The following is a 23011-nucleotide window of genomic DNA, read 5'->3' on the forward strand; positions in this document are numbered from 1 at the left end:
GAGCCCCCAGCCTGAACCTGCTGTAATACTAAAAGATTGCTCTTCACCCTGGAGGGTCATTAAATTGTCATTAAACTACTGTCATTAAGCTGTCTTTAAACTGCTCACACAGGGCTCCTTACCTTACAGTTACTGGCAGGGAGGCGTGTGTTTGTAGCAAACTTAGGAAACCTGTGGGAGAAGCAGCCTGCTGGCCCCCAGGGGTCATGGGGCTTTTTCTCCTTTGAGAATTGAGCTAAATCACATGTGATGCTCCCTGGTCCTGTAACTGCCTGGAGTGTTGGGGCGCCTCCTTCCCCAGGAAGGAATCTTGAATCCAACTGTGACATCCAGGGTTGGGGGCGGGTGTCTGGGAGGGAGAAGTGTCTGTGGTCCTATCACTGTATCTGGGCTGCCTGCATCCTCCCCTTGGCCCTTGTGTCCCTGGTGAGGGTTAGTCCTATACCAGCTGGCCGTGACCACCATGCAGGAATCTAGTGCTGAGTTGAAAGGGATGTCAAAGGCGGAGTCAGTGTTTTTGATCATTTGAGGGCTCTGTTTACTCCTTCTTTCCCTGTTACTTTAAAAGTGTAGCTATAGACACATAACATGAAATTTACTGATTTGACCGTTTTAGAGGGTACAATTCAGTGACATCGACTGCAGTGTTGTACAACCACCACTACTCAGTTCTAGAATATTTTCCTCAACCCTAAAGGAGACCATGCTTATTATTTTTTAAATATTCATTTGTATTTATTGACTGTACTGGGTCTTCGTTGGGACATTTGGGATCTAGTTCCCTGACCAGGGATCGAACCCAGGCCCTCTGCATTGGGAGTGAGTAGTCTTAGCCACTGGACCAAGCAGTCAGTCCCCCATCTCCCCTCCCTGTAGCCCCTGGTAATGACAAATCTGCTCTCTTTCTGTGTTAGCAGACCCCTGAGATATTGTGGTTTGATGCCAGACCACTGCAGTTAAGTGAATATCTCAATGAAGTGAGTCACACACATTTTTTGATGTCTCGGTGCATCCAAAGTTATGTTTACACTATACTGTCATCTATTAGGTGTGCAGTAGCATTTAAAAAACAATGTGCATACCTTAATTTAAGAGTACTTTAGGATTTACCTGGTGGTCCAGTGGATAAGAATCCTCATGTGATATAATAGCCAGGACATGGAAGCAACCTAGATGCCCATCAGCAGATGAATGGATAAGGAAGCTGTGGTACATATACACCATGGAATATTACTCAGCCGTTAAAAAGAATTCATTTGAATCAGTCCTAATGAGATGGATGAAACTGGAGCCCATTATACAGAGTGAAGTAAGCCAGAAAGATAAAGAACATTACAGCATACTAACACATATATATGGAATTTAGAAAGATGGTAACGATAACCCTATATGCAAAACAGAAAAAGAGACACAGAAGTACAGAACAGACTTTTGAACTCTGTGGGAGAAGGTGAGGGTGGGATGTTTTGAAAGAACAGCATGTATATTATCTATGGTGAAACAGATCACCAGCCCAGGTGGGATGCATGAGACAAGTGCTCCGGCCTGGTGCACTGGGAAGACCCAGAGGAATTGGGTGGAGAGGGAGGTGGGAGGGGGGATCGGGATGGGGAACACATGTAAATCCATGGCTGATTCATGTCAATGTATGGCAAAAACCACTACAATATTGTAAAGTAATTAGCCTCCAACTAATAAAAAAGAATAATAAAAAAAAAGAATCCTCATGTGAATGCAGGCTTGATCCCTGGTCCAGGAAGATCCCACATGTCTCGGGGCAACTAAACCTGTGTGCCACAACTACTGAGATGGCACTCTAGAGCCTCTGCTCTGAAACAGGAGAAACTACTGCAGTGAGAAGCCCGAATACCTCTGCTAGAGAGTAGCCCCTGCTTGCTGCAACTAGAAACAAACCACATAGCAACGAAGACCCAGCATAGCCAAAATTAATAAATAAATAAAATTTAAAAATTATTTTATAAAGGAGTACTTTATTGCTAAAAAAATACTAAGCGTCATCTGAGCCTTCTGGGGTTGTCATTTTTTTGCAAGCAGAAGGCCTCGCCTCAGTGTGGATGGCTGGTGACTGGTCGGCCTGGTGGTTGCTGAAGGCTGGGGTGGCCATGGCAATTTCTTAAAATAAGATGACAGTGAAATTTACCTCAATTGATGGACTCTTCCTTTCACAAACAATTTCTCTGTATCATGCAATGCAGTTTGAGAGCATTTTTACCCACAGTAGAATTTCTTTCAAAATTGGAGTCAATCCAATCCAACTTTGGAACTCTGCCACTGCTTCATCAACTAAGTTTATGTAATATTTTAAATCCTTTGTTGTCATTTCAGCAATCTTCGCAGTGTCTTCACCAGGATTAGATTCCTTCCCAAGAAACCACTTTCTTTGTTCATCCATAAGAAGCAAATTCCTCATGTGTTTAAATTATATCATGAGATTGCGGTAATTCAGTAACATCTTCAGGCTCCACTTCTAATTCTAGTTCTCCTACTGTTGCCACCACATCTGTAGTTACTTCCTCCACTCAGGTCTGAATCCTTCAAAGTCATCCATGAGGGTCAGAATCAACTTCTAAATTCCTGTCATTGTTGATGTTCTGACCTCTTCCTATGAATCATGAATGTTCTTGATGGCGTCTAGAATGGTGAATCCTTTACAGAATGTTTCAATCTACTTTGCCCAGATCAATCAGAGGAATCACTATGGCAGCCTCACAAAGTGTATTTTTGAAACAGTAATGAGGATGGAGACACAGAGGCCAGTTTAGGAAAACATGGTTCTACTCAGAAAGTCTTGTCCCCAATGTACCCTCCACCCCTTCCTGGGGGGCCCTGTGAAAGGAGAGTGAATGATGGAGTGGAGAAGTGCCAGAGGGGCCCAGTGTTGGTGGTGGAGGAAGTTTTATCAGACAAGTCACAGAGAATAAGGCCAGGCCCCCAGTGGCTTCCCCAGTGGATCTCATCATGATTCTCTTAAGCCAGAGATTTGGCTTCCTTGGTGGCTCAGATGGTAAAGAATCCATCTGCAATGCAGGAGACCTGGGTTCGATCCCTGGGTCAGGAAGATCCCCTGGAGGAGGGCATAGCAACCCACTCCAGTATTCTTGCCTGGAGAATCCCATGGACAGAGGAACCTGGCAGGCTGCAGTCCTTGGGGTGGCACAGAGTTGGTCACGACTGAAGCGACTAAGCAGTAGCCGTGGTGGCTTTGAGAAGATGTGATCGGCCCCGGAGGGATAAGTGAGATAAGAGTGAAGACTTTATCCAGTGCTTCTCCTCCTCCAGGTGAAGATCATGGAGTGGTCTGAATGCTGACAGAAATGGGAGGAACAGAACCAGATTATTTTTCTGAGTCACCATTTGTCAGGGGATGGATTGAAGGGCCTCTGAGAGAAGATGAGGAGGGCACTGATGAGACCATCAGTGATCAGACCATCAGCGGCCCTGTGGGTTATGCCCCCAGCTTGGCCCCACGGGAGCATCTTCAGTGTCGCTGTCCCAGCTGCACACCCCCCCACCTCCCCTGAGCAGGACGGAGGAGGGCACATCTTGGATGGAATGACTGATGAGTCAGTTGACCGATGCCTTTGAAAACAAGAAAGGATTCCTGGAGAAGGCTCTCCCTTTGCTGAGTGCAGCACTGGGGTTTCTCTGACACTGAGTCCTGTCTGGGGGGAAATGGGACAGTCCAGTGGGAAGCAGTGGCTTCCTTGGCCTTATGTCGATGCTCTCTGTCCCTGTCTGAGCTCCCCTCCACGTCTCTCATCCCCATGTCATCCAGGACCACGTTTGGAAACACTTGGCTTTTGTTCCGGATGACTCGAGAATGAGTAGGCATATGCTTGTTTGCCATTATTCCATCCGAAGCCACGTGGGTTATTTCACCGGATCTTCAGTTTAATCCAGCAGGCACAATCAGAATTGACACGCTTAAAAAGCTCTAGCTTTAGTTTCACCAACTGGAGCCAGGATGTTTTTGTCTGCATGCATGTGTGCTCAGTCACGTCCGACTCTTAGCAACCCCGTGGACTGTAGCCCACCAGGCTCCTCTGTCCACGGGGTTGTCCAGGCAAGAATACTGGATTGAGTTGCCGTTTCCTTCTCCAGGGGATATTCCCCACCTAGGGATAGAACTCTCGTCTCTTATGTCTCCTGCACTGGCAGGCAGATTCTTTACCACTGAGCCACCCGGGAAGCCTGGGTGTATTTATTCATTTATTCAAATGAGTGCATTCTTCTTATAGGCAAGTCGTCTCTGCCCCTAACAGCTGGCCCTGGTCCTGGAGTTTTTGTGCCCAGCCTGTGCCACCAGATAGTGTTCTGCTCTCAGGGCTCCATGAAGGGCAGGTTTGGGGGTCCTGCTGCATTAGCATGTTTCAGTTCATCTGCCCCTCCTCACCAGCGATGGCTGGTAGGGGTGCCAGTGGGTGGCACCAAGAATGTCCGCTGGAGTTACTTAATGAGGGATATGGCCCAGCTGTCCATGTTGGCTGTGAAAGTCAGAGATAACCCTGGCTGGCATTTTATTTTGAGGTGCACTTGGCTGCTCTGGCATGGGGAGGGCACAAAGAATTGAATAGCATCTTCCTCTAAGATGCCAGGACCCCACATCCACATGGGCCTGCGACCATGCTCATTTCGGACGCTGTGTCACCTGCTGCCAAGCCCCACACCCCTGCCATGAGATGATGACGGGAGCACCAGATGGGTTTTCCCAAGGAGAAGCAGCAGAAGTCACCCCCTGCCTCTCTGGAAACAACTCTGGCTGTTTTTCATGAGATGTGGTTGCCATGGTGATGAGAGGTCCAAGGGAGTTAAAGGAAATGTTGCTCCAGAAGGAAGGGTACAGGCTGTGGGAGCTTTGGGGAGAAGTTGCTCTTAGACATGGACCTGAGATCTTGTGTCGCCTGTGGTCACCACATGCTGCGGCCCTATGCTAAGGTGTTGGGGTGGAGGCGGGATGGTGTGAGGCACTGACGCCCAGCCAGCCTGAGCTCCCTGGCCAAGCCCAAACTGCATCCCCCAGAATGAAGACCTCTTTCATTTCTCAGAGGCACCCGATACAAGGTGGGTGGCAGTCCTGGAGGTACTCTTTCCCCACCATATATCTGACACCTCGATGAGAGTCTATTACCCCACATGATGGTCCTCTTCCTGCCAGAAAAATTAGGTTCTAGACCAAACCGTAACATTTGTGGAAAGAGTGTTACCTTTTAGTCCTTTGAGGCTGCTAAATCAGAGTATCATAAACCAGGGGACTTAGAAACAACATGCATTTATTTCTGTCAGATCTGGAGGCTGAGGCTATAAGTCCAGGATGAAGATGCAGGCAGGCTAGGTGTCTGGTGAGAACCCACTTTCCTAAACAGCCATCTTCCTTAAAAAAAAAAAAAAAGATAGCTATTCATAAATAAATATAAGTATAATGTATGTGTATGTTCATAGTATAAATTTATTTGTAAATAAAACTTATTACTGCCTTGTGATCATATTGCTACTGGTTGATACTTTATTTATTTTTGGCTGCACTGGGTCTTTGTTGCTGCGTGCAAGCTTTTCTCTAGTTGTGGCGAGCAGAGACTACTCTCTGACTGCAGTGTGTGGGCTTCTTATGGTAGTGACTTCTCTTGTTGTGGAGCACGGGCCCTGGAGCACAGGCTGAGTAGTTGTGGTGCACGGGCCTTAGTTACTCCATGGCATGTGGGATCTTTCCAGACCAGGAATTGAACTTGTGTCCCCTGCATTGGTAGGCAGATTCTTTACTGCCAAGACACCAGGGAAGTGATGCTTGATAATTTATTTCAAGAAAGTTCTGGAACTTGACTTGTGATGCTGGCTCACCAGAGCATGCTTTGGGGTTTGGACAGCAGTTTCAGTTCTTGGATCTGGGGAGATTTTCTGGATGGTATGGGGCACTGAGGGCTTCCAAAGTTAGTGCTAGTGGTAAAGAATCCACCTGCCAATGCAGGAGATGCAGGTTTGGTCCCTGGGTCGGGAAGATCCCCTGGAGGAGGAAATGGCAGCCCACTCCAATAGTCTTGCCTGAAGAATCCCATCAACAGAGAAGCCTGGTGGGCTACAGTCCATGGGGTCACAAAGAGTCGGACACTACTGAAGCGACTTAGCACATATGTAAACATAGGGTGTTAAATAGAGAAAATATCACTCAACTTTAAATTTTGTTTATTGAACTAAGTAGAATTTTGGATGGGTGTCTTCTTTAAGAGAAGATTTATGATGTGTCTGTGGGGCATTTTTTCCCCTCTTGCAGTAGATTATTTTGCTCTAACTAAATAATTTGGATTTTAGAATTTGCATTGAACTAAGAATTAAGGGTTTTTTTAGAAACATAATTTTAACCTTTGGACACTTGCTGGGAATATAAAATGGTTTAGCTGCTGTGGAAAACAGTATGGTAGTTCCTCCGAAGATTAGAAGTAAAATTGCGGTATGATTCTGTAGTCCTACTGCTGGTACCTAATCTGTCACATTTAATGCTCAGGCTCAGTCATGTCCGACTCTTTGTAGCCCCATGGACTGTAGCCCGCCAGGCTCCTCTGTCCATGGGATTCTCCAGGCAAGAATACTGGAGGGGGTTGCCACTTCCTTCTCTAGGGGGTCTTCCCAACCCAGGGATTGAACCTGCGTCTCTGCATCTCCTACATCTCCTGCATTGACAGGCAGAGTCTTTACCACTAGCACCACCTGGGAAGCCCCTCTGAGTGTGTGTGTATATATATATATATATATACACACACATAAAGAACTGAAGGCAGGAACGCTAAGAGGTAGCTGTACACCCATGTTTTTAGCAGCATTATTCACAATAATCAAAAGATGGAATCTATTCAGGTGTCTATGGAGAGATGAATGGATGAACAAAATGTGGTCTTTATAAAAGGTGGAATATTATTCAGCTTTTAAAAGGAAGGACATTCTGACACCTGCTTCAGTAGGAATGAACCTTGAGGACATGATGCTCAGTGAAGCAAACCAGTCATGAAAAATACAAATCTTATATGAGTCCACTTATATGAGTTCCTTTGAGTACATTCATAGAGATAACTGGTGGGTGCCTGGGGCTGGGGGAGGCAGGAATAGGAAGTTAGTGTTTGATGGGGACAGAGTTTCAGTTTTTTCAGATGATGAGAGTTCTGGAGATGGATGGTGATGTTGCCCATTTAGGTGAAAGTACTTAGTTGCCCCTGAACTGGGACACTTAGATGGTTACAGTCACAAATTTTCTGTCATATGCGCTTTGCCACAATTGAAAATAATAATAAACAATAAAATTAGAAACTATGATTCACATAACTTTTGAGGTGTAAGAAAGTCTACATGTTACTGACAGAAAAGTTAAATTATATCTGTGTGCGCCCACACATACCTATGTACACATAAATTTTACAAAATTGTATCATATCTCCAGTTTTGTATCTTGATTTCTTTTAAAAATTTTTTATTTTATTTATTTTAAAGTAATTTTAAAGTCATTTTAAAATTTTTTCTAACATGTGAAGACCTCATCTGTATCTTTAACTTTCCGTTTTCCAGGTTTGCAACGGTTTGGAGCAGCCAAGAAAGCAACAGCGCTCTGATCTCAATGGACCGGTTGACAATAACAACATCCCAGAGGTGAGAGTTCTGACCCAGGGCCTTGACATGGGAGCTGCCTGCTCTGTCCCCAAGGGCTTACCATTCCATGTGGGTGGGACAGGGCTCTCGTCCCACCCAGTGCCTAGGAGAAGGGGGTCCTGACAAGCAAAGCCAGGTGGCCCTGCAGGAGGGGGCGGCCCTGAGGAAGGAAGGGAAGTCCCTTTTCTATTGACTCAGGCCCCCACCGCCATGCGCTCCTGTGTTGCTTCTGGTGCACGGGGCTCATTGGTGCTCCCCAATTTGATGGAGGCTCAGTCCACCCCACTGACCATCATGTTCTAAAGCAGGATTACTCAAGGGTAGTAGCACCATGGATATCTGGGGCCAGATCCTTCTTTGTTGTGGGGGGATATCCCTGGCACCACAGGATGTTTAGATGCATTCCCGGCCTCTCCAAACTCGGTGCTGGTAGTAACCCTCCTCCTCAGGTTGTGAGAACCAGAAATGTCTGCAGAAATTGCCATAAGCACTGTTTTAAACCAACTATGTAGATTTTAAAAACAATCCCATGTAAACTCCCACTGCCCTGATGGGGAGGTTGTTAGAATGAGGGAGGCCTCAAGCAAGTTCTTTCCCTTATCTGGAAAACATGGTTTGGATGAGGTTTTGTAACTTGGATGAAGTAACTGTGGTCACTCATGCAGTGGTGTCTGATCTCCTTCATCTTGCTTTTATTAAAAAAAAATTTTATGTATGTATTTATTTATGGCTTCTCCGCCCGGCATGTGGGATCTTAGTTCCCCAACCAAGAATCAACATGTGCCCCCTGCAATGGAAGTTGTTATTGTTCAGTCACTAAGTCATGTCTGACTCTTTGCGACCCTATGGACTGCAGCACGCCAGGCTTCCCTGTCCTTTACTATCCCAGAGTTTGCTCAAACTCTTGGTCACTGAGTCATTGATGCCAGTGGGGAGTCCTAACCTGGATCTCCAGGGAAGTCCCTCTTTCATCTTGCTTTTAAAGATGTGCCTGTGGGGACTTCCCTTCAGTGGTAAAGACTCTGACCTTCCACTGCAGAGGGCACAAGCTTGAGCCCTGATCAGGGAACTAAGATCCCACATGCTGTGTGGTATGGCCAAAAGATAAACAAACGTGTCTGGGAATTCTCGTGCCCACCAGTTGGAGAACCACTAGGTGTTTTCCTTTCAGCAGTGATGTGCTAGTCTGGGGGTCCCTAGGTCTCAGCTGATGGCCTTCTGTACCCCAGGTTTTCCATTGAGAATTGTTAACATACACCCCACTCAAACATCGCAGAGCCTGAAAGACACTGCTTTGCTGTAAGGAGCTGATTTCTTGGGGAGACTGGTCACTGGTCATGGGTCAAACTTGTCACATAATGGTGTCAGCTTAGATTTTATGGGCCAACTGCTTACAACTGTTGTGTGTGTGTGTTTTCATATTTCCTAACAGACAAAGAAGGTGGCATCATTTCCCAGTTTTGTGGCTGGTAAGTGGTTGAATTTTCTTTATGAGGGAGCAGTTGCATTTTTATGTCAATGTGAATGGGACTTTGACTTCCGGTTTTCTCCTACAAAGATTGTGCATAAAGCACCCCTTCCAGGGGAGCAGTTCTGTAATAAGGCAAGGTGCGACGTCTCATGTCATCTGTGGGAGGCCCAACTGATTAGGAAACAGTAGAACATCTCAGGCTTCCCAGGTGGCACTAGTGGTAGAGAACCCACCTGTCAATGCAGATGTAAGAAACATGGATTCGATCCCTGGGTTGGGAAGATCCTCTGGCGGAGGGCATGGCAACCTGCTCCAGTGTTCTTGCCTAGAACACCTCCTGGACAGAAGAGCCTGGCGGGCTAGGGTTCATAGGGTTGCAAAGAGTTGGACACAACTGAGCAACTTAGCACTCACACACATAGAACATCCCATTTAATTACACCTTCAGTAATGGCCTCACACATGACACTGATGTTTAAATTAATAGATTGAAATGTGTCTTTATAAGCAGCTAATTGTGATCTAACACTTCTGATTAGGGTGGATATAATTGCATCCAAATTCAAGCTGCTGTTTTTTTTTTAAAGACTCTTCATTCCCTTCTCCTCTCCTGTCTCTTTTGAGGAGGTTACGATCGCATTTTAATATTCAATGAAAACCCGCAGCTGATCTGTTCTGTGTCAGTTTTGATGTGGGGAACATACCTGCTTGGCTCTTGTCTGAAGGGCATCAGGGAACCCCTGGCAACACCTTTAGGATACCCTCTGACCAACCACATGAAGAACCTCTTAAAAATACGATCTTTCTCTTTGCCTGGAGGCCTATTCCTGCTCTTGCTAGAGGGTTACAATCAATGGTGTCAATTTTATTAATTCTTTCAATAAGCTGGTAATTGATTTTTATGAATGTTTATGGGAGCAAGGTTAATTGATAGTCAGAAATAAATAACTTAAACCTTTGGTATCCTGGTTTTCTTTTTAAATAAAGAACTAAAAACCCTGGGAAACTGAAGTCCTCAAATTCCTTACCTGAGGGGTCCTCACGGTGGTGATGAAGCCATTTGGGTGTTTTCATAGAGTGGGCACTTCAGATCTGAGCCTTGATTTGCTCTTAAAATAAGTAATTGGGGTGAACCTTTCCAGATAAGACTCCTAAGCCAAAGGCAGCGCTCACCTCCCCATTAGCCTTTGACAGGGCAATACTGCCGAGCCCAGAGCAGGCCTGGGTGGACACGGGGGCCCCGTTGGTCCAGGGTGCTGTTGGCTGAAAGATGGGAGTCAGGGGGGATCAGAGCATCCCCAAAAGACTTGTCCTTGTTAGAAACAGACAAAACCATGTTAGATCTTGTCTCCAGTTTGGTCAGTGTGAATGGGGCTTGGACATGTTTTAAAACTGGGGCATTTATTTACTAGTAGAGGTTTGTCAAGCTTTTTCTGAATAGCGCTTGGACCATGCCAAGTGTCATAAGAATGCAAAATTATTTCTACCCCGGAAATCCTTGTGTGCCTTCCCCGTTTCTATCTGTATGGCCCAGAGCCCTAATCCCTCTCTGTGCTGGAAGCCACTGTCAAATTTCTTATGAATCTTGCCAGAAATTTTCAGGGTGTATGTAAGTCTATGTGCTAAGTCACTTGAAACATGTCTGAATCTTTGCGACCCGATGAACTATAGCCTGCCAGACTCTTCTGTCCATGGGATTCTCCAGGCAAGAATACTGGAGTGGGTTCCCTTGCCCTCCTCCAGAGGATCATCTCGACCCAGGGATTGAACCCACATCTCTTATGTCTCCTGCGTTAGCAGGCAGGTTCTTTACTACTAGCATCACCAGGGATGCCCAGTAAGTCTATATATAGAACTTTAAATAATATCTTATTGAAGTGTAGTTGATTTTAGACCTTTTCCTTAAATTAGATGTTGCACTGGCCACCTGGATCTGCACTTCTTCCCTCACTTCTTTGTAGATTTCATTTCTTGGCAGAGACAGCAATTGTAGCTCCACCTGCTTATTCAGGTGGCAACACAGGGTCAATGATGTGGCTGTATGATGGGGTATTAATCAGGACCCCTGGATTAATGGATTGATGGTTATTCAATTTTGGATTTATGGTTGGCACAGCAATGAGCAGCCTTGTGGGTTTGTCCTGGTGATCAAGTGTGTGTTACTTGAGACAGAGAAGGACTTCTGGACAGAGCGTGCCTGCAGCTTTACTTGGCACTTCCCCAGCACGTTACATGCACTTCCCCAGGACTCCTGAGTTTCTTTCGGGGGCCTCTGGACTCCTGCCACTAAATTTCCTCAGAAGCCCTGCTGCCCTCTCCCAGGGCTCTCTCCTCAGTGGACTAATAGCAGCTCCATTCATCCAGCCTTGTCTATAGCCAGCTTTCCAGCCTTCCTCCTCCAGGCCCCTTCCAGGTCTTGCTGATTGAACCTCCTGGGTGAATCAGTCTGTTGCTGTCCATTTGTCCTATTCCACACCACCATCATCGTCACCACCCCACCACCACCATCATCTTCATTCTACCAGCACCACCATCACCACTATAATCATCACCATCATTATCATCACTTACTTGCTAGGACTCCTGCAGTAACCTCCCAGCTCTTCTCCCTCCTTCCCCTCTGCTGTTTGCCTATCTGCTGCCTTAGTTACTCTGCAAAGGTTTCCTGAATGATACCCTGTAGTGACAGTCCTGAGCGTGCCCCCAGAGTTCTCACATCTGGGTGGTACTTGCTCTACAACCTCCGCTTGTCCTAACCATTAGCCCACCCCCTGCTCCAGCAATTTGCACATCTCTGTGCTACCTCAGGGCCTTTGCACCTGCTCCTGCCTCAACCTGAGGAGCTCTCTCCTCTCCCTCTGTGGCTTGTTGATTCCTGCCCCCGCTCCAGAACTCGGCTCAGAGGACAGCTGTCTCAGACCCTCTGGGCCATCCTGATGCACCTGCCTGTGACTGTGTGACTGTCAGCCTGTGGAACCGGCTCCATGTCTCCTGTCACAGCACAGGGCTTTGTGGACAGGGGCTTAGAAATGCTTTGTGCCCGCATCAGTGACAGTGATCTTGGGCAAAATATTTGACTCCACGTAGACTGTCCTTCTTTGTAAAACTAGAACACTGAAGTCCGCTTCACAGGTTTGATGGGGGCTTGATGGGGCAGGCGATCTAGTGTGTTGGGCTGGGGGCTGCACTTGGCGGCTTTCTGTACTCACACCCCCTTTCCCATCTGAGGCTGTGCTCTGGCCTCCCCAGCCACCCCCTCCACGACCTCTGGGGGCAGCAGGCACAGCTGAATGAGACGACTTGGGGCCATGCCCCTGGAAGCCTTGTCCACCCCCTCCCTTTAGGATAATCCCTCCAAGGTAACATGGCCGGGTGCTCCAAGACATGGCTCTGGGCACCTCCCACCCCTTCCCTGTTCAGAGAAGCTACTGGGGTCCCCAGCAGGTGTTTCACACGAAGGCTCCCTCCAGCAGGGAGCACATGGGCACCTGTTCTCATATCCAGGCTGAGCAGCAGCATTCTGATACATGCGTGTACGTGTACGTGTGCGTCATGCAAAGGGAGTTAGTGGAGAAATTCCCTCTGGGGACACAGATTCCGTCTGGTCCTGTGTTGTTCTGTCTCCCTCTAGTGGGCTCAGCTGTGGGTTCGTTCAGGAGTTGAACAAAATGACAGTTTATACTCAAACACACAGGGCCAGCTGCTTCAGCCTTAGAATGAAGCTGGTTAATCCTTGCTCCTGTGTTTGGTGATTGGAGTTGAGAGCTGTGTCTGTGAAGCTGAAATACTGCCCCTTCTACTGGCCACTCCTTGGTGCTTCCTAATGCGTGTGGGGCTAAGTGGGTGTCTGAATGGCGGGCAGGTGTGGGAAGCACTGTTGTGTGTAGTGTTTCCTATTTGAAGAAAGACCAAGGCAGGAGTGACATGACCGCCCCCCACCCCCCATGGAAGGGGACTGTCTGCTGGCCTTGTAACAAAGGCCCTAGTCCTTCACTGGCCTTTTCCCGGGGAGCAGGTGTCCATGGGTGTGGCTGGTGGACCCTGCAGCCTGGTATGGGGTGCCTTCACATCAGAAGTCTGTGCCCCCTGATGGGCCCCAGATCTGGTGGGCACCCAGATGGGGCAAGCCTTTAGTAAGGCTACTCCTGGGGTGTGGGGTGAGACAGAAAAGGTCCAGGAGCTGACCACCCTGGGGAACTGGCAAGTGGAGCATTAAAGACAGAGACTTCAGGTCTATCTCCATCCCCAGAGATGGTGGGGCACAGAGTATCATGTGATCCCCCCACCCACCCCACACTTACTGAGGATCAGACCCTGAGCACTCTCTGAGGGTGTTGGGCAAGCATGACCCCAGGGCTCCTGGGACCACCTGGACTTCCCCTGAGAACAGAGTGACGCCATCTACTAGTCAGTATGGGCTTCCCTGATAGCTCAGTTGGTAAAGAATCTGCCTGCAATGTGGGAGACCTGGGTTCGATCCCTGGGTTGGGAAGACCCCCCAGAGAAGGGAAAGGCTACACACTCCAGTATTCTGGCTTGGAGAATTCCATGGATTGTATAGTCCATGGGGTCGCAAAGAGTCCGACACGACTGAGCAACTTTCACTTTCACTTTTCAATGGTCACTGCAGGGAGTATGAGTGACTTGGGAGGGGTCACCAGCTTCCCTGATAGCTCAGTTGGTAAAGAATCCACCTGCAATGCAGGAGACCCCGGTTCGATTCCTGTGTCAGCAAGACCCGCTGGAGAAGGAGTGATAGGCTACCTATTCCAGTATTCTTGGGCTTCCCTTGTGGCTCAGGTGGTAAAGAATCTGCCTGCAATACAGGAGACCTGGGTTCGATCCCTGGGTTGGGAAGATCCCCTGGAGAAAGGAACAGCTATCCACTCCAATATTCTGGCCTAGAGAATTCCATGGACTGTATAGTCCATGGGGTCACAAAGAGTCGGATAAAACTGAGTGACTTTCACTTCACTCACTCATAAGATGGACCCTGGGGACCATGCTCACTGGGGCACAGGAGGCATGAGGTGGTAAAAACGGAAGTGCCCCAGTCAGGAGCACTGAGGGTCCGGGCAGAGGCTACTATTAATGCCTGAGCTGGATGCCCTGTTCCCTCTGTTGGAAGTGACTTCTGCCTATGCCTGGGTCGTGACAAGCCTGATGTGCCTGTGTATGGACCAGGTGGCTGATGGATGGACAGGGAAGAGTGCTCCCCACCCCCCTGTGCCTCCTCCCTCCCATTACCCCTCCCCTGGAGCCCCCAGCCCTGCCCAGCTGGGAGAAGGTTGTTCATCTGCAGAGCAAGGACCATAGTGCCTGATGGATGGACAAGGAGGGGTCCTCTCCCAGTGCTTTCCCCTCCCTCTCCCATCACCCCTCCCCCATCTCCTCATCCCTCTGCCATCACTCCCTTCCACCACCCCTCCCCCTCCCATCACCCCTCCCCTGGAACCCCCCAGTCCTGCCCAGCTGGGAGAAGGTTGTTCAACTTCAGAGCAGAGCCCAAGGCACCTGAGATGGAACAAGCAGCCTGATTTGACCCCCAGTTGTGGAGCCACTCTCAGAGGGTCTGGTTGAGGCTTCCACAAAGGCAATCAGAACTTCCTGGAGGAAGCCACAGGGGCCCCTAGGTGCATCTTCTGGGGGCTGTTGAGGGGAGGATGTCAGGGTCAGTGGGAGAAAGGGGGTCCCTGGTGTGTCATGATGCCGGGGCCCCCAGTTCTATGCCATCAGGACGGAAACTGACCTGGGGCATTCCTGAGTCAGGACCTAATAGCATTGCATGTATGCATGCTAATGTTGCATACAGTTGCATACAGTTGCTTCAGTCATGTCCAACTCTTTGCGACCCATGGACTGTAGCCCACCAGGTTCTTCTGTCCATGGGATGCTCCAGGCAAGAATATTGGAATGGGTTGCCATGCCCTCCTCTAGGGGATCTTCCTGAACCAGGGATCGAACCCACATCTCTGGTACCTCCTGCATTGGCAGGGAGGTTCTTTACCTCTAGCGCCACCCAGAAAACCCCCTATTAACATTAAGTTCCTCTCAGACTTCAGAACCCTCACCTTGTTCTGAAGTGCATCGTAGAATCAGCCTTATTGCAGGAGATGCTGCTCTGGTGTGAAGAGACAGTCGTCCCTTTTTCATCCGTGGTTTCCCAGTGTGTGTGTCTGCTGGGTGAGCCTAGTTATGGGTCCTCAGGCCAGTGGGCACTCACTGTGACCAGTTTTGAAGCTTTGATCTCAAGCCCGTGGAGCTGGTTTGTTGGAGTGAGAGTGAAGCTTACAGGTTTCCTCCAGACACGCATGCAGGCCCTTCTCCTGAGGTTTAAAGAGAGCAAACGTTGCAGAGAGTGAGTGTGGAGACGTGCCCTGAGTCCAGTGTCGGCCTGAGGTCGGGTCAGTGAAGTGGCACCTTCGTCTCGGGTGACAACCTGCTCAGTGCTCCCCCACTCCATCCACAGCCCCCGGGTATCTGGGGTGGAGACACTGGCAGAAGCTGGAACACCTCTAGGAGTGGCCTGTCCAGGATGCAAGCCACAGCTTCCTGTGGCTGTTGACATGTCAGTTACTTAGGATTGCATATAGATTTTAAAATTCAGTTCTTCTGTCACACTAGCCAACATGGTCAAGTTCTCAAAAGCTAGGTGAGGCCACCAGTTCCCACATTAAACAGCTCAGAGATGGAATATTCCAGATCTTGCTGTTGATAGCTCTGGTCTTGAGGCAGCCGGTGGAACAGAGACCATGTCACCCAGCCTGGACTGGGGCACGTGGAGGAGGAGGAGCCAGACCGGCTTGTGAGGGGCTGCAGGCTTGCGAGAGCCCTAGGGCACACAACTGGAGCCTGGTGGGCATTCCCATCACTGAAACCTGGTGGGCCGTCTGGAGTCCCAGGGCTCTGGGGCTGATCAGGAGATGTTTGGGAAAGGGCGCCCTGGGCTTGTAGCACACCACTATCCCCTTGGAGGCCTGAGTGTCTGAGGTACAGCTGCCTGGCCTGGCGTTGTCCTCCTGGGGCGTACAGGGTTTCCTGGCTGTGATGTAGTTACTTGCTCTGTGCGCTGTGGGGTGATGGGGGCAGGACTCCCACCCTCTCACCCCCTGGAGGCCCCTGGCCCTGCTGCCTTGCTCCTGTGTGATCTTAGAAGCTGACAACTGTCCCCCCTCAGTTCCCTGTGATGGGGGCAGGACTCCTGCCCCCCCAAAGGCCCCTGGCCCTGCTACCTTGCCCCTGCGTCCTCTCAGAAGTTGACAGCTGTCCCCACTCAGTTCCAGGGCCCTGTGAGCCAGAAGACCTCATCGATGGGATCATCTTTGCAGCCAACTACCTGGGCTCCACGCAGCTGCTTTCGGAGCGGAACCCATCCAAAAACATCAGAATGATGCAGGCCCAGGAGGCTGTCAGCCGGGTCAAGGTATGGGAGGCCCGGGACAGCTGGCTTCCCTGCAGGGAGCATTGGAGGGGGCAGGCGACACGGGCCTCTATCCAGCTGTGACCCGCCCGCCAGCCCTGGGTGCAAGAGCGGGAGCATCTGAGGTGCCTGGCGGGGCTGAGGGAGATGGGGGCTGGGGGCACAGAGGCTCCTTAATGAGGACCTGCCACTGGGCCCCCTGGACATGCGATTTGTAAAATGTGATTGTTCCGAAGTGTTCCAGTCACGTGTGTGTGGAGCCTCTAGTTCCTTTTTGAGTCTGTGTATCTATAGTGCCAGAGTCCTTGCAGAAAGGGGAACAAACAAACAAAATCGTATGTTTTATTTAAGTTTATGACCTCAAGAAAAGCTCTGATATACCTGTAGCTCTGGGTGGCCGTCGACTGGATCACCTGGGTTTGAAGTGTGGGTGTGGCCAGGCTCGGGGGCAGGAGGGCAGGACCTCGTCAACAAAGATAACAGGGTCAGGAGAGAGGAGGGGTGCTCTGAGGACGTGCCCCTCTGGGCAGTCGGGGGTCTGTGGACGTCTGTGCCCCTGCAGCTCACCCCCCATCCTGGTCATGCTCTTCAACCGAGGGAAAGGGGCTCCAGACGTGAGCCCCCTGTGCTGGTCAGGAGGGGACAGAGCAACCCAGCTTCCCTTCACTTTGCGCCCACCTGTTTTTCTCTCTCTTTCATGCTGCTCAGAGGATGCAAAAGGCTGCCAAAATCAAGAAGAAAGCGGTGTGTAGGATGTGGGGTTTGCGTGTGTGTCTATGGCTTGTCCTGTGCACTGGGAGGGGGCGGGGAGGGCCCTAGGAGCAGAAATGATGTGGCAAACCCATTTTCTATTCTCTTGGTAGGTCAGTGCTAGACATTTGAATGAAAAACCACACACTCACAGAAGCGTTTAATTGTTGCCCTTTTTCATTTTCCTTTTTTGAGTCTCCGTGAGCTAGAGCATGGTCACTGCCATGTGTGATGTGGCCGGTTTGTGTAGACATTGTAAAGTGTGGCTCTGATGTGACCGTGTGATGTGTTCAGTGCCTAGGCCCCCTGTACAGAGTTAATTAAATCACCCTGATATTTAAAGACTCATTAAGTTTAATTTACTGAATCGGGATGAAGAGAAGCACTGTCTGCCCAGGGGACCCTTTCTCTATGGAGAAAGTTTCTGGAGCGTGGGCAGGCTTTTAAAAATCTCGGGTCGACCTTCAGTTCTTTGATCAGCAGTCTGGTTGGTTAGTAAATGCTGGGTGTATTTTAACCATCCTCCCACTTCAGGAAGTGTCCCATGCTTGGTGTCCAAGGGGCTGGCTGGGCACTGGCTCTGCTTGGGCATCAGGAGAGTCAGTCCCCTGTGCCCGCCTGGACATCAGATTCTGGTGACATGGCCAAGGACCCTGCCATGGCCTTCCTCCCACTGCAGTGAGACATTGTCCCTCCTGCCCCATGATGCCTGCTGTCTGCCCAGTGGCCCCTCCTTGGGTTCCTTCAGCTGCAGGAAAGGCAGGACCTCACACACACCCCTCTGCTGCAGCTGCCTTTGTGCTGGGTGCTCCCTGGACACAGCAGAGCAGGCCTGGCCTTGAAGACCTGCAGTGGGATGTGCTCCCCCAGAGGAGATGCCCACCCCTGGCCCCGGGCAGCTGGAGTAGGATGGTCAGTGTGGACTCCAGCCTTCTCTTTGGGTCCAGAGAACCCAGAGGGGTTGGGCATAGGCACAGCAGACCTCAGTGGTCAGCCAAGGCCAGTGATGACCTCCATGAAGGATTGTTCTTTCTCTCAGCCAGGAAGATGCTCAGGGTCATTGCCAAGGGCCCCTACACTGGTCTTCCTGCAGCTGGCCAGGCCAACAATGATGGGAAGGTCCCCGTGAGGAAGCAGGGTCCCTGGCAGAGAGTCCCTACCCCAGGGGCTTGCCAGTGCAATCGCCATGCACAGGAGTAGTTAAGAATCCCCAGTGACCAGCTGTCTTGGTTCGGCCAACCCCTGAGCATGTACTCAGCTTTCAGAACATTCCTTTACACATCACTAGCGGCCATACAATGGGAATACCCAGGAGAGGACGGGCATTTGTGGGGTGGCTTCTCCAGTGTCCGGTGAGGGCAGCGCCCGGTCCAGTAGAGATCTTGCCCCCTTACGGTTTTTGGAAGATGGCGGGGGAAGGGCGGGGAAGTTGACACAGTCATTGACACGACTGTGCCTTTAAACCAGAAGAAAATGCAGATATGCTGATCCACCAGTGTGGAAAACCCACCCACCCCCCCCCCCCCCCCCCCACTTTCCTGGCGATACTTGTAATCCAGAATCCAAGAAATGTAGCCCTGGTACCAGACTTGGTGTTTCTGCTGTGTTCCAGAGGTTGGGCAGGCAGGCTCGCTTCTCCTGGAGTGGGGGGTTGTGCTCTGGATGCTGCAACACAAGCTCTCCGGCATCCGGCCCCCTCCTGTTCAGCCTCCTGGAAGCAGTCCCCCCGCCATCCTGTGCAAACCGCCCCAAGAGCTCACTTAGCGGAGATGGGCTCGGAAGCCCGCGTTTAGACTCCCATGGCTGCTTCTGCCGATGAGCTTCTCCCTCTAGGGGCGCTCGGGGTCCTGCATGAGATTGTCAGGCCTTTGTCTGAGTTAGTTTTTTTTCTAAGGTTTATAACAGTCTCCACCATCCTTTCTTAGAATTCTGAGGGAGATGCCCAGACGCTGACGGAAGTGGATCTCTTCATCTCCACCCAGAGGATCAAGGTGTTAAATGCAGATACACAGGTGAGCCTGGGGAGATGGGGGGCTTTAAAATCGTGCTCAGGAACTCCCAGGAGAACCAGGTTGAGCTGCAGACCCCCTCTGCGGGGCTGAGACCACGTCCCCGGGACAGTCCCCCAGCCCCTGCCATGGAATATAGAGTGAGCTCTGCGGGGTGGGCAGCAGCCTCGGGCAGGCGGGTGAGGCTGGTGATCAGGCGTAGCAGTAGCGGGCATGAAATAGAGACATGATGAAGGGGAGCTGGGGGTGGGGGAGCAGGAGTCCTGTGCTCACCCTCGGGGTTCCCAACGGCCCTCTTGAGGACTCTGCACCAGGCTGGGAGATGGAGCTGGAGGGCGGAGACCCGGGCCACCCTTGGTCCCCAGCGTGGCGGTGCTCCAGCGAGGAGGGTCCTGATATTTCCTGCCTGTGAACCATGTGCCCAGCTCGTGTCTGACTAAATTCTGCTCCTCTTCCTGTGCCTGGGTCTTTGCATGAGCCTGCTGTTGTGGGAACAGGAAAGCCAGATGGAGGGGGCCAGGAGCTGGGGGAGCTGGGCCATGGGTGGATGAGCTTTGCGGAGCCTAAGGGAAGGAGGGAGAGAGAGTGGCAGCTGTGGACAGACGTGGAGGGCCCGGCTCACTCTGGGAACGAGCGGGAAAGGCCGGCCAGATGCCAGGGTGACAGCCCCCTGCTTCTTGCCCTTGGCAAGTGGTCCGGGTGGTGACACCAGGTGTGTGGGCAGCCAGTTCCCCAGCTCCCTCTGGCCAGTGGTGTCAGATCCAGTGACGACCTTGTTGGACTCGGTTACAATGTCGGAAACACAAACTAGTTATTTTCTCACTCTGTTCTGAGTTTTGCTATCTAGTGTGCTCTGTGTATAAGAGCTTCCTTTTTCTTTTCCCCCTCTTTTCTTCCTTCTCACTGTGGACTTCTGAGCTTTTCTTAAACTTGTGTTATAACCGCCCTCCCCCATGGGCTTCCCTGGTGCCTCTGATGATAAAGAATCTGCCTGCAATGTGGGAGACCCAGCCTCTATCCCTGGGTTGGGAAGATCCCATGGAGAAGGAAATGGCAACTCTCTCCCGTATTCTTGTCTGGATAATCCCATGGACAGAGGAGCCTGGGGGCTATAGTCCATGGGGTTCACATAGTGTCGGACACAACTTAGTGTCTAACACTTTCACCTCACATAACCCTACCATTATTGTTCTCTTGGGTGCTTGCCTGCGCCATCCTGGAGCCCTGCACTCGGTCTTGGATGGCATTCCTGAGGCACTGAGATGTTCTCAGGCCTCCTTTTGCTCCCACTTCATGCCTGGAACCGGCCACTCTCCAAGGAACCTTGGTTCATGTCCCTGGGGAGTGACATACAGAAATGAGACCTGGGTGCTGGCTGAGCCTGTCGATGCTGAGAGGCCATTGATCCTGGGCCCTGGAAATGAACTGAGCTGGAAAATACTCTTTTTAAAAGCCAGGAGTTTATACATGTGCCTCGTATTGGAGACCAGCTCCATAGGGTCCTGCTCACTGGCTCCCGATTCTGCACACAACTCAGTCCACAGTGTGGATCACAGCTCCCGACACCCTCAGTGTGCTGCCTCCCTTGTTCTCTCCTAGCGTGGACCATGTCCATGCTGGGAAGCTGAGGGGGGTGTAGGATGGCTCTTACACAGCGGATGAGCTGGTTTAAGTTTAACTTCTCAAGGCCCAGTGGGTGGGACAACCTGATGGATGTCTGGGGACAGAAACAGCAGCAGCATGTGTGTCTTGGAGCAGGAGTGACACCGTGATGTGGCTCTTGCTGATTGATCGTGGAGGCCCTTCCTCCTCATGGGTCTGTCCCCGGGTGGCCAGACCTGGGCCTTGTCCCTCTGATCTTTGAGTCCAGGTTCCCTCAAGGGGCCTTCCACCTGGTGAGAACTCAGGGAGTGAGTTGGCGAGAACTCAATTAGAAAGCATCAATTCTTTGGTGCTCAGTCTTCTTTAATGTCCAACTCTCACATCCTTACATGACTACTGGAAAAATCATACCTTTGACTAGATGAACCTTTGTCAGCAAAGTGATATCTCTGCTTTTTAATACACTGTCCAGGTTTGTCATGGGCTTCTCAGGTGGCCCTAGTAGTAAAGAACCTGCCTGCCAATGCAGAAGACATGAGAGACTCGGGTTCGATTTCTGGGTCAGAAAGATCTATTGAAGGAGGGCGTGGTAACCCACTCCAGTTGTTCTTGCCTGGAGAAACCCATGGACTGAGGGGCCTGGTGAGGTACAGTCCACGGGGTCACAAAGAGTCAGACACAACTGAAGAGACTTAGCAGCAGCTAGATTTGTCATAGCTTTCCTTCCAAGGAGCAAGTGTCTTATTGTGGTGCTGGAGAAGACTCTTGAGAGTCCGTCCGTTGGACTGCAAGGAGATCAAAACAGTCAATACTTAAGGTAATCAACCCTGAATATTCATTGGAAGGACTGAAACCGAAGCTGAAGCTCCAGTCCTTTGGCCACCTGGTGTGAAGAGCTGACTCATTGGAAAAGCCCCTGATGCTGGGAAAGATTGAGGGCAGGAGAAGAAGGGGACAACAGAGGATGAGATGTTTAGATAGCATCATGACTCAATGGACATGAGTTTGAGCAAACTCTGGAGATGGTGAAGGACAGAGGAACCTGGCATGCTGCAGTCCATGGGGTTGCAAAGAGTCAGACATGACTTAGCAACTAAACAACAACAGGGAGCTACCTGAGTGGGTCAGGTGTAGGACACTTCACTGCTTTGGACTTTGTTTCCTGATGTTTCGTGGGCAAATGGGCTGGGCTAGCTCCTCCTTCTGGCCCCATCCCTCATCCACCCACCTGTCAGGGCCCTCAAGACCACCACAGGGTCCATAAGTTGATAAGAGGCCTCCCAGGATCCGGCATATGGTTACACTCAAGCCTGAGGTTCACTGAGCACCAGGGCACAGAGCAGAGCCAGCAAAGAGGAGGATGCCTGGGGCTGAGCCCAGGGAAACCCTGAGTCCTTCTCAGTGGGGTCACTCAGGATGAGCCGAACTTTCTGGCCACAAGCTCTGACCGCAGGAGTCAAGTGTGGGTTGTCAGGAAGCTAGAGAGCATCGGCTCCCAGGGTCCTCAATGGGGGCTGGTCACATGGCCACCTGTCCTGCCTGCCACCCACCAAAGTCTCAGACTCCAGACAGCAGTGGGGTTCAGGCTGGAGTTCACTGGACCAGATGCCTCAGGTGTGGTGAGCCTCTCTTACCACGTTGGGTGGGGTACCCTCCTGAAGTCCAGGTTTCCAGATGAGCCAAGGGCCAGCTGTGGGCAGGCCTTTCTGCAGACGGTGTCAGTCCTGCCGCGTCAGCCCATCTTTGCACCACCTCCTCTCGCTGATGCTGCTGCGGGGGACTGCAGTCCCGGGGACTGGGAGCGGGGCCTATCCCTGAGAACTTGAGGGTTGGACACGTTTCCTAGCATCTCGGAGCCCTATTGACTCTCAGAGGAGAGCTTGGTGTGGGGTCCTATGGAGGACAGATGGGGAGGCTCAGAACTCCCTTTCATCCCTCTTGTCTTCCCTCCTGCTGGGTCTTTGGTGTCTGAACGGGGCTCTGGGACAGGGCGTCAGCTCCCGAGAGTGGACTGGTCAGAAGTCGTGATTTCCTTTGCCTTCTCGCTCAAGGTCAGGCCTTAATACACATGGGCTCCCCATCCCAGTGGCCACAGCATCGTGGCCATGC

The 23011-nt window shown here is 50.7% G+C and overlaps 1 protein-coding gene across 1 annotated transcript in view; it reads left to right on the plus strand.

Annotated features, from left to right (window-relative positions):
* APBA2 (amyloid beta precursor protein binding family A member 2) overlaps positions 1–23011 on the plus strand; it is a 134010-nt gene that overhangs the window by 97885 nt on the left and 13114 nt on the right. The window contains exons 5-9 of the mRNA XM_061159624.1: positions 7570–7650; positions 9083–9119; positions 16399–16544; positions 17250–17285; positions 19217–19303. Of these exons, the coding sequence (XP_061015607.1) occupies positions 7570–7650; positions 9083–9119; positions 16399–16544; positions 17250–17285; positions 19217–19303 (387 nt within the window). The remainder of the gene's footprint in view (positions 1–7569; positions 7651–9082; positions 9120–16398; positions 16545–17249; positions 17286–19216; positions 19304–23011) is intronic.

The sequence above is a fragment of the Dama dama genome, chromosome 13, assembly GCF_033118175.1.
Source record: "Dama dama isolate Ldn47 chromosome 13, ASM3311817v1, whole genome shotgun sequence".
Lineage (NCBI taxonomy): Eukaryota > Metazoa > Chordata > Mammalia > Artiodactyla > Cervidae > Dama > Dama dama.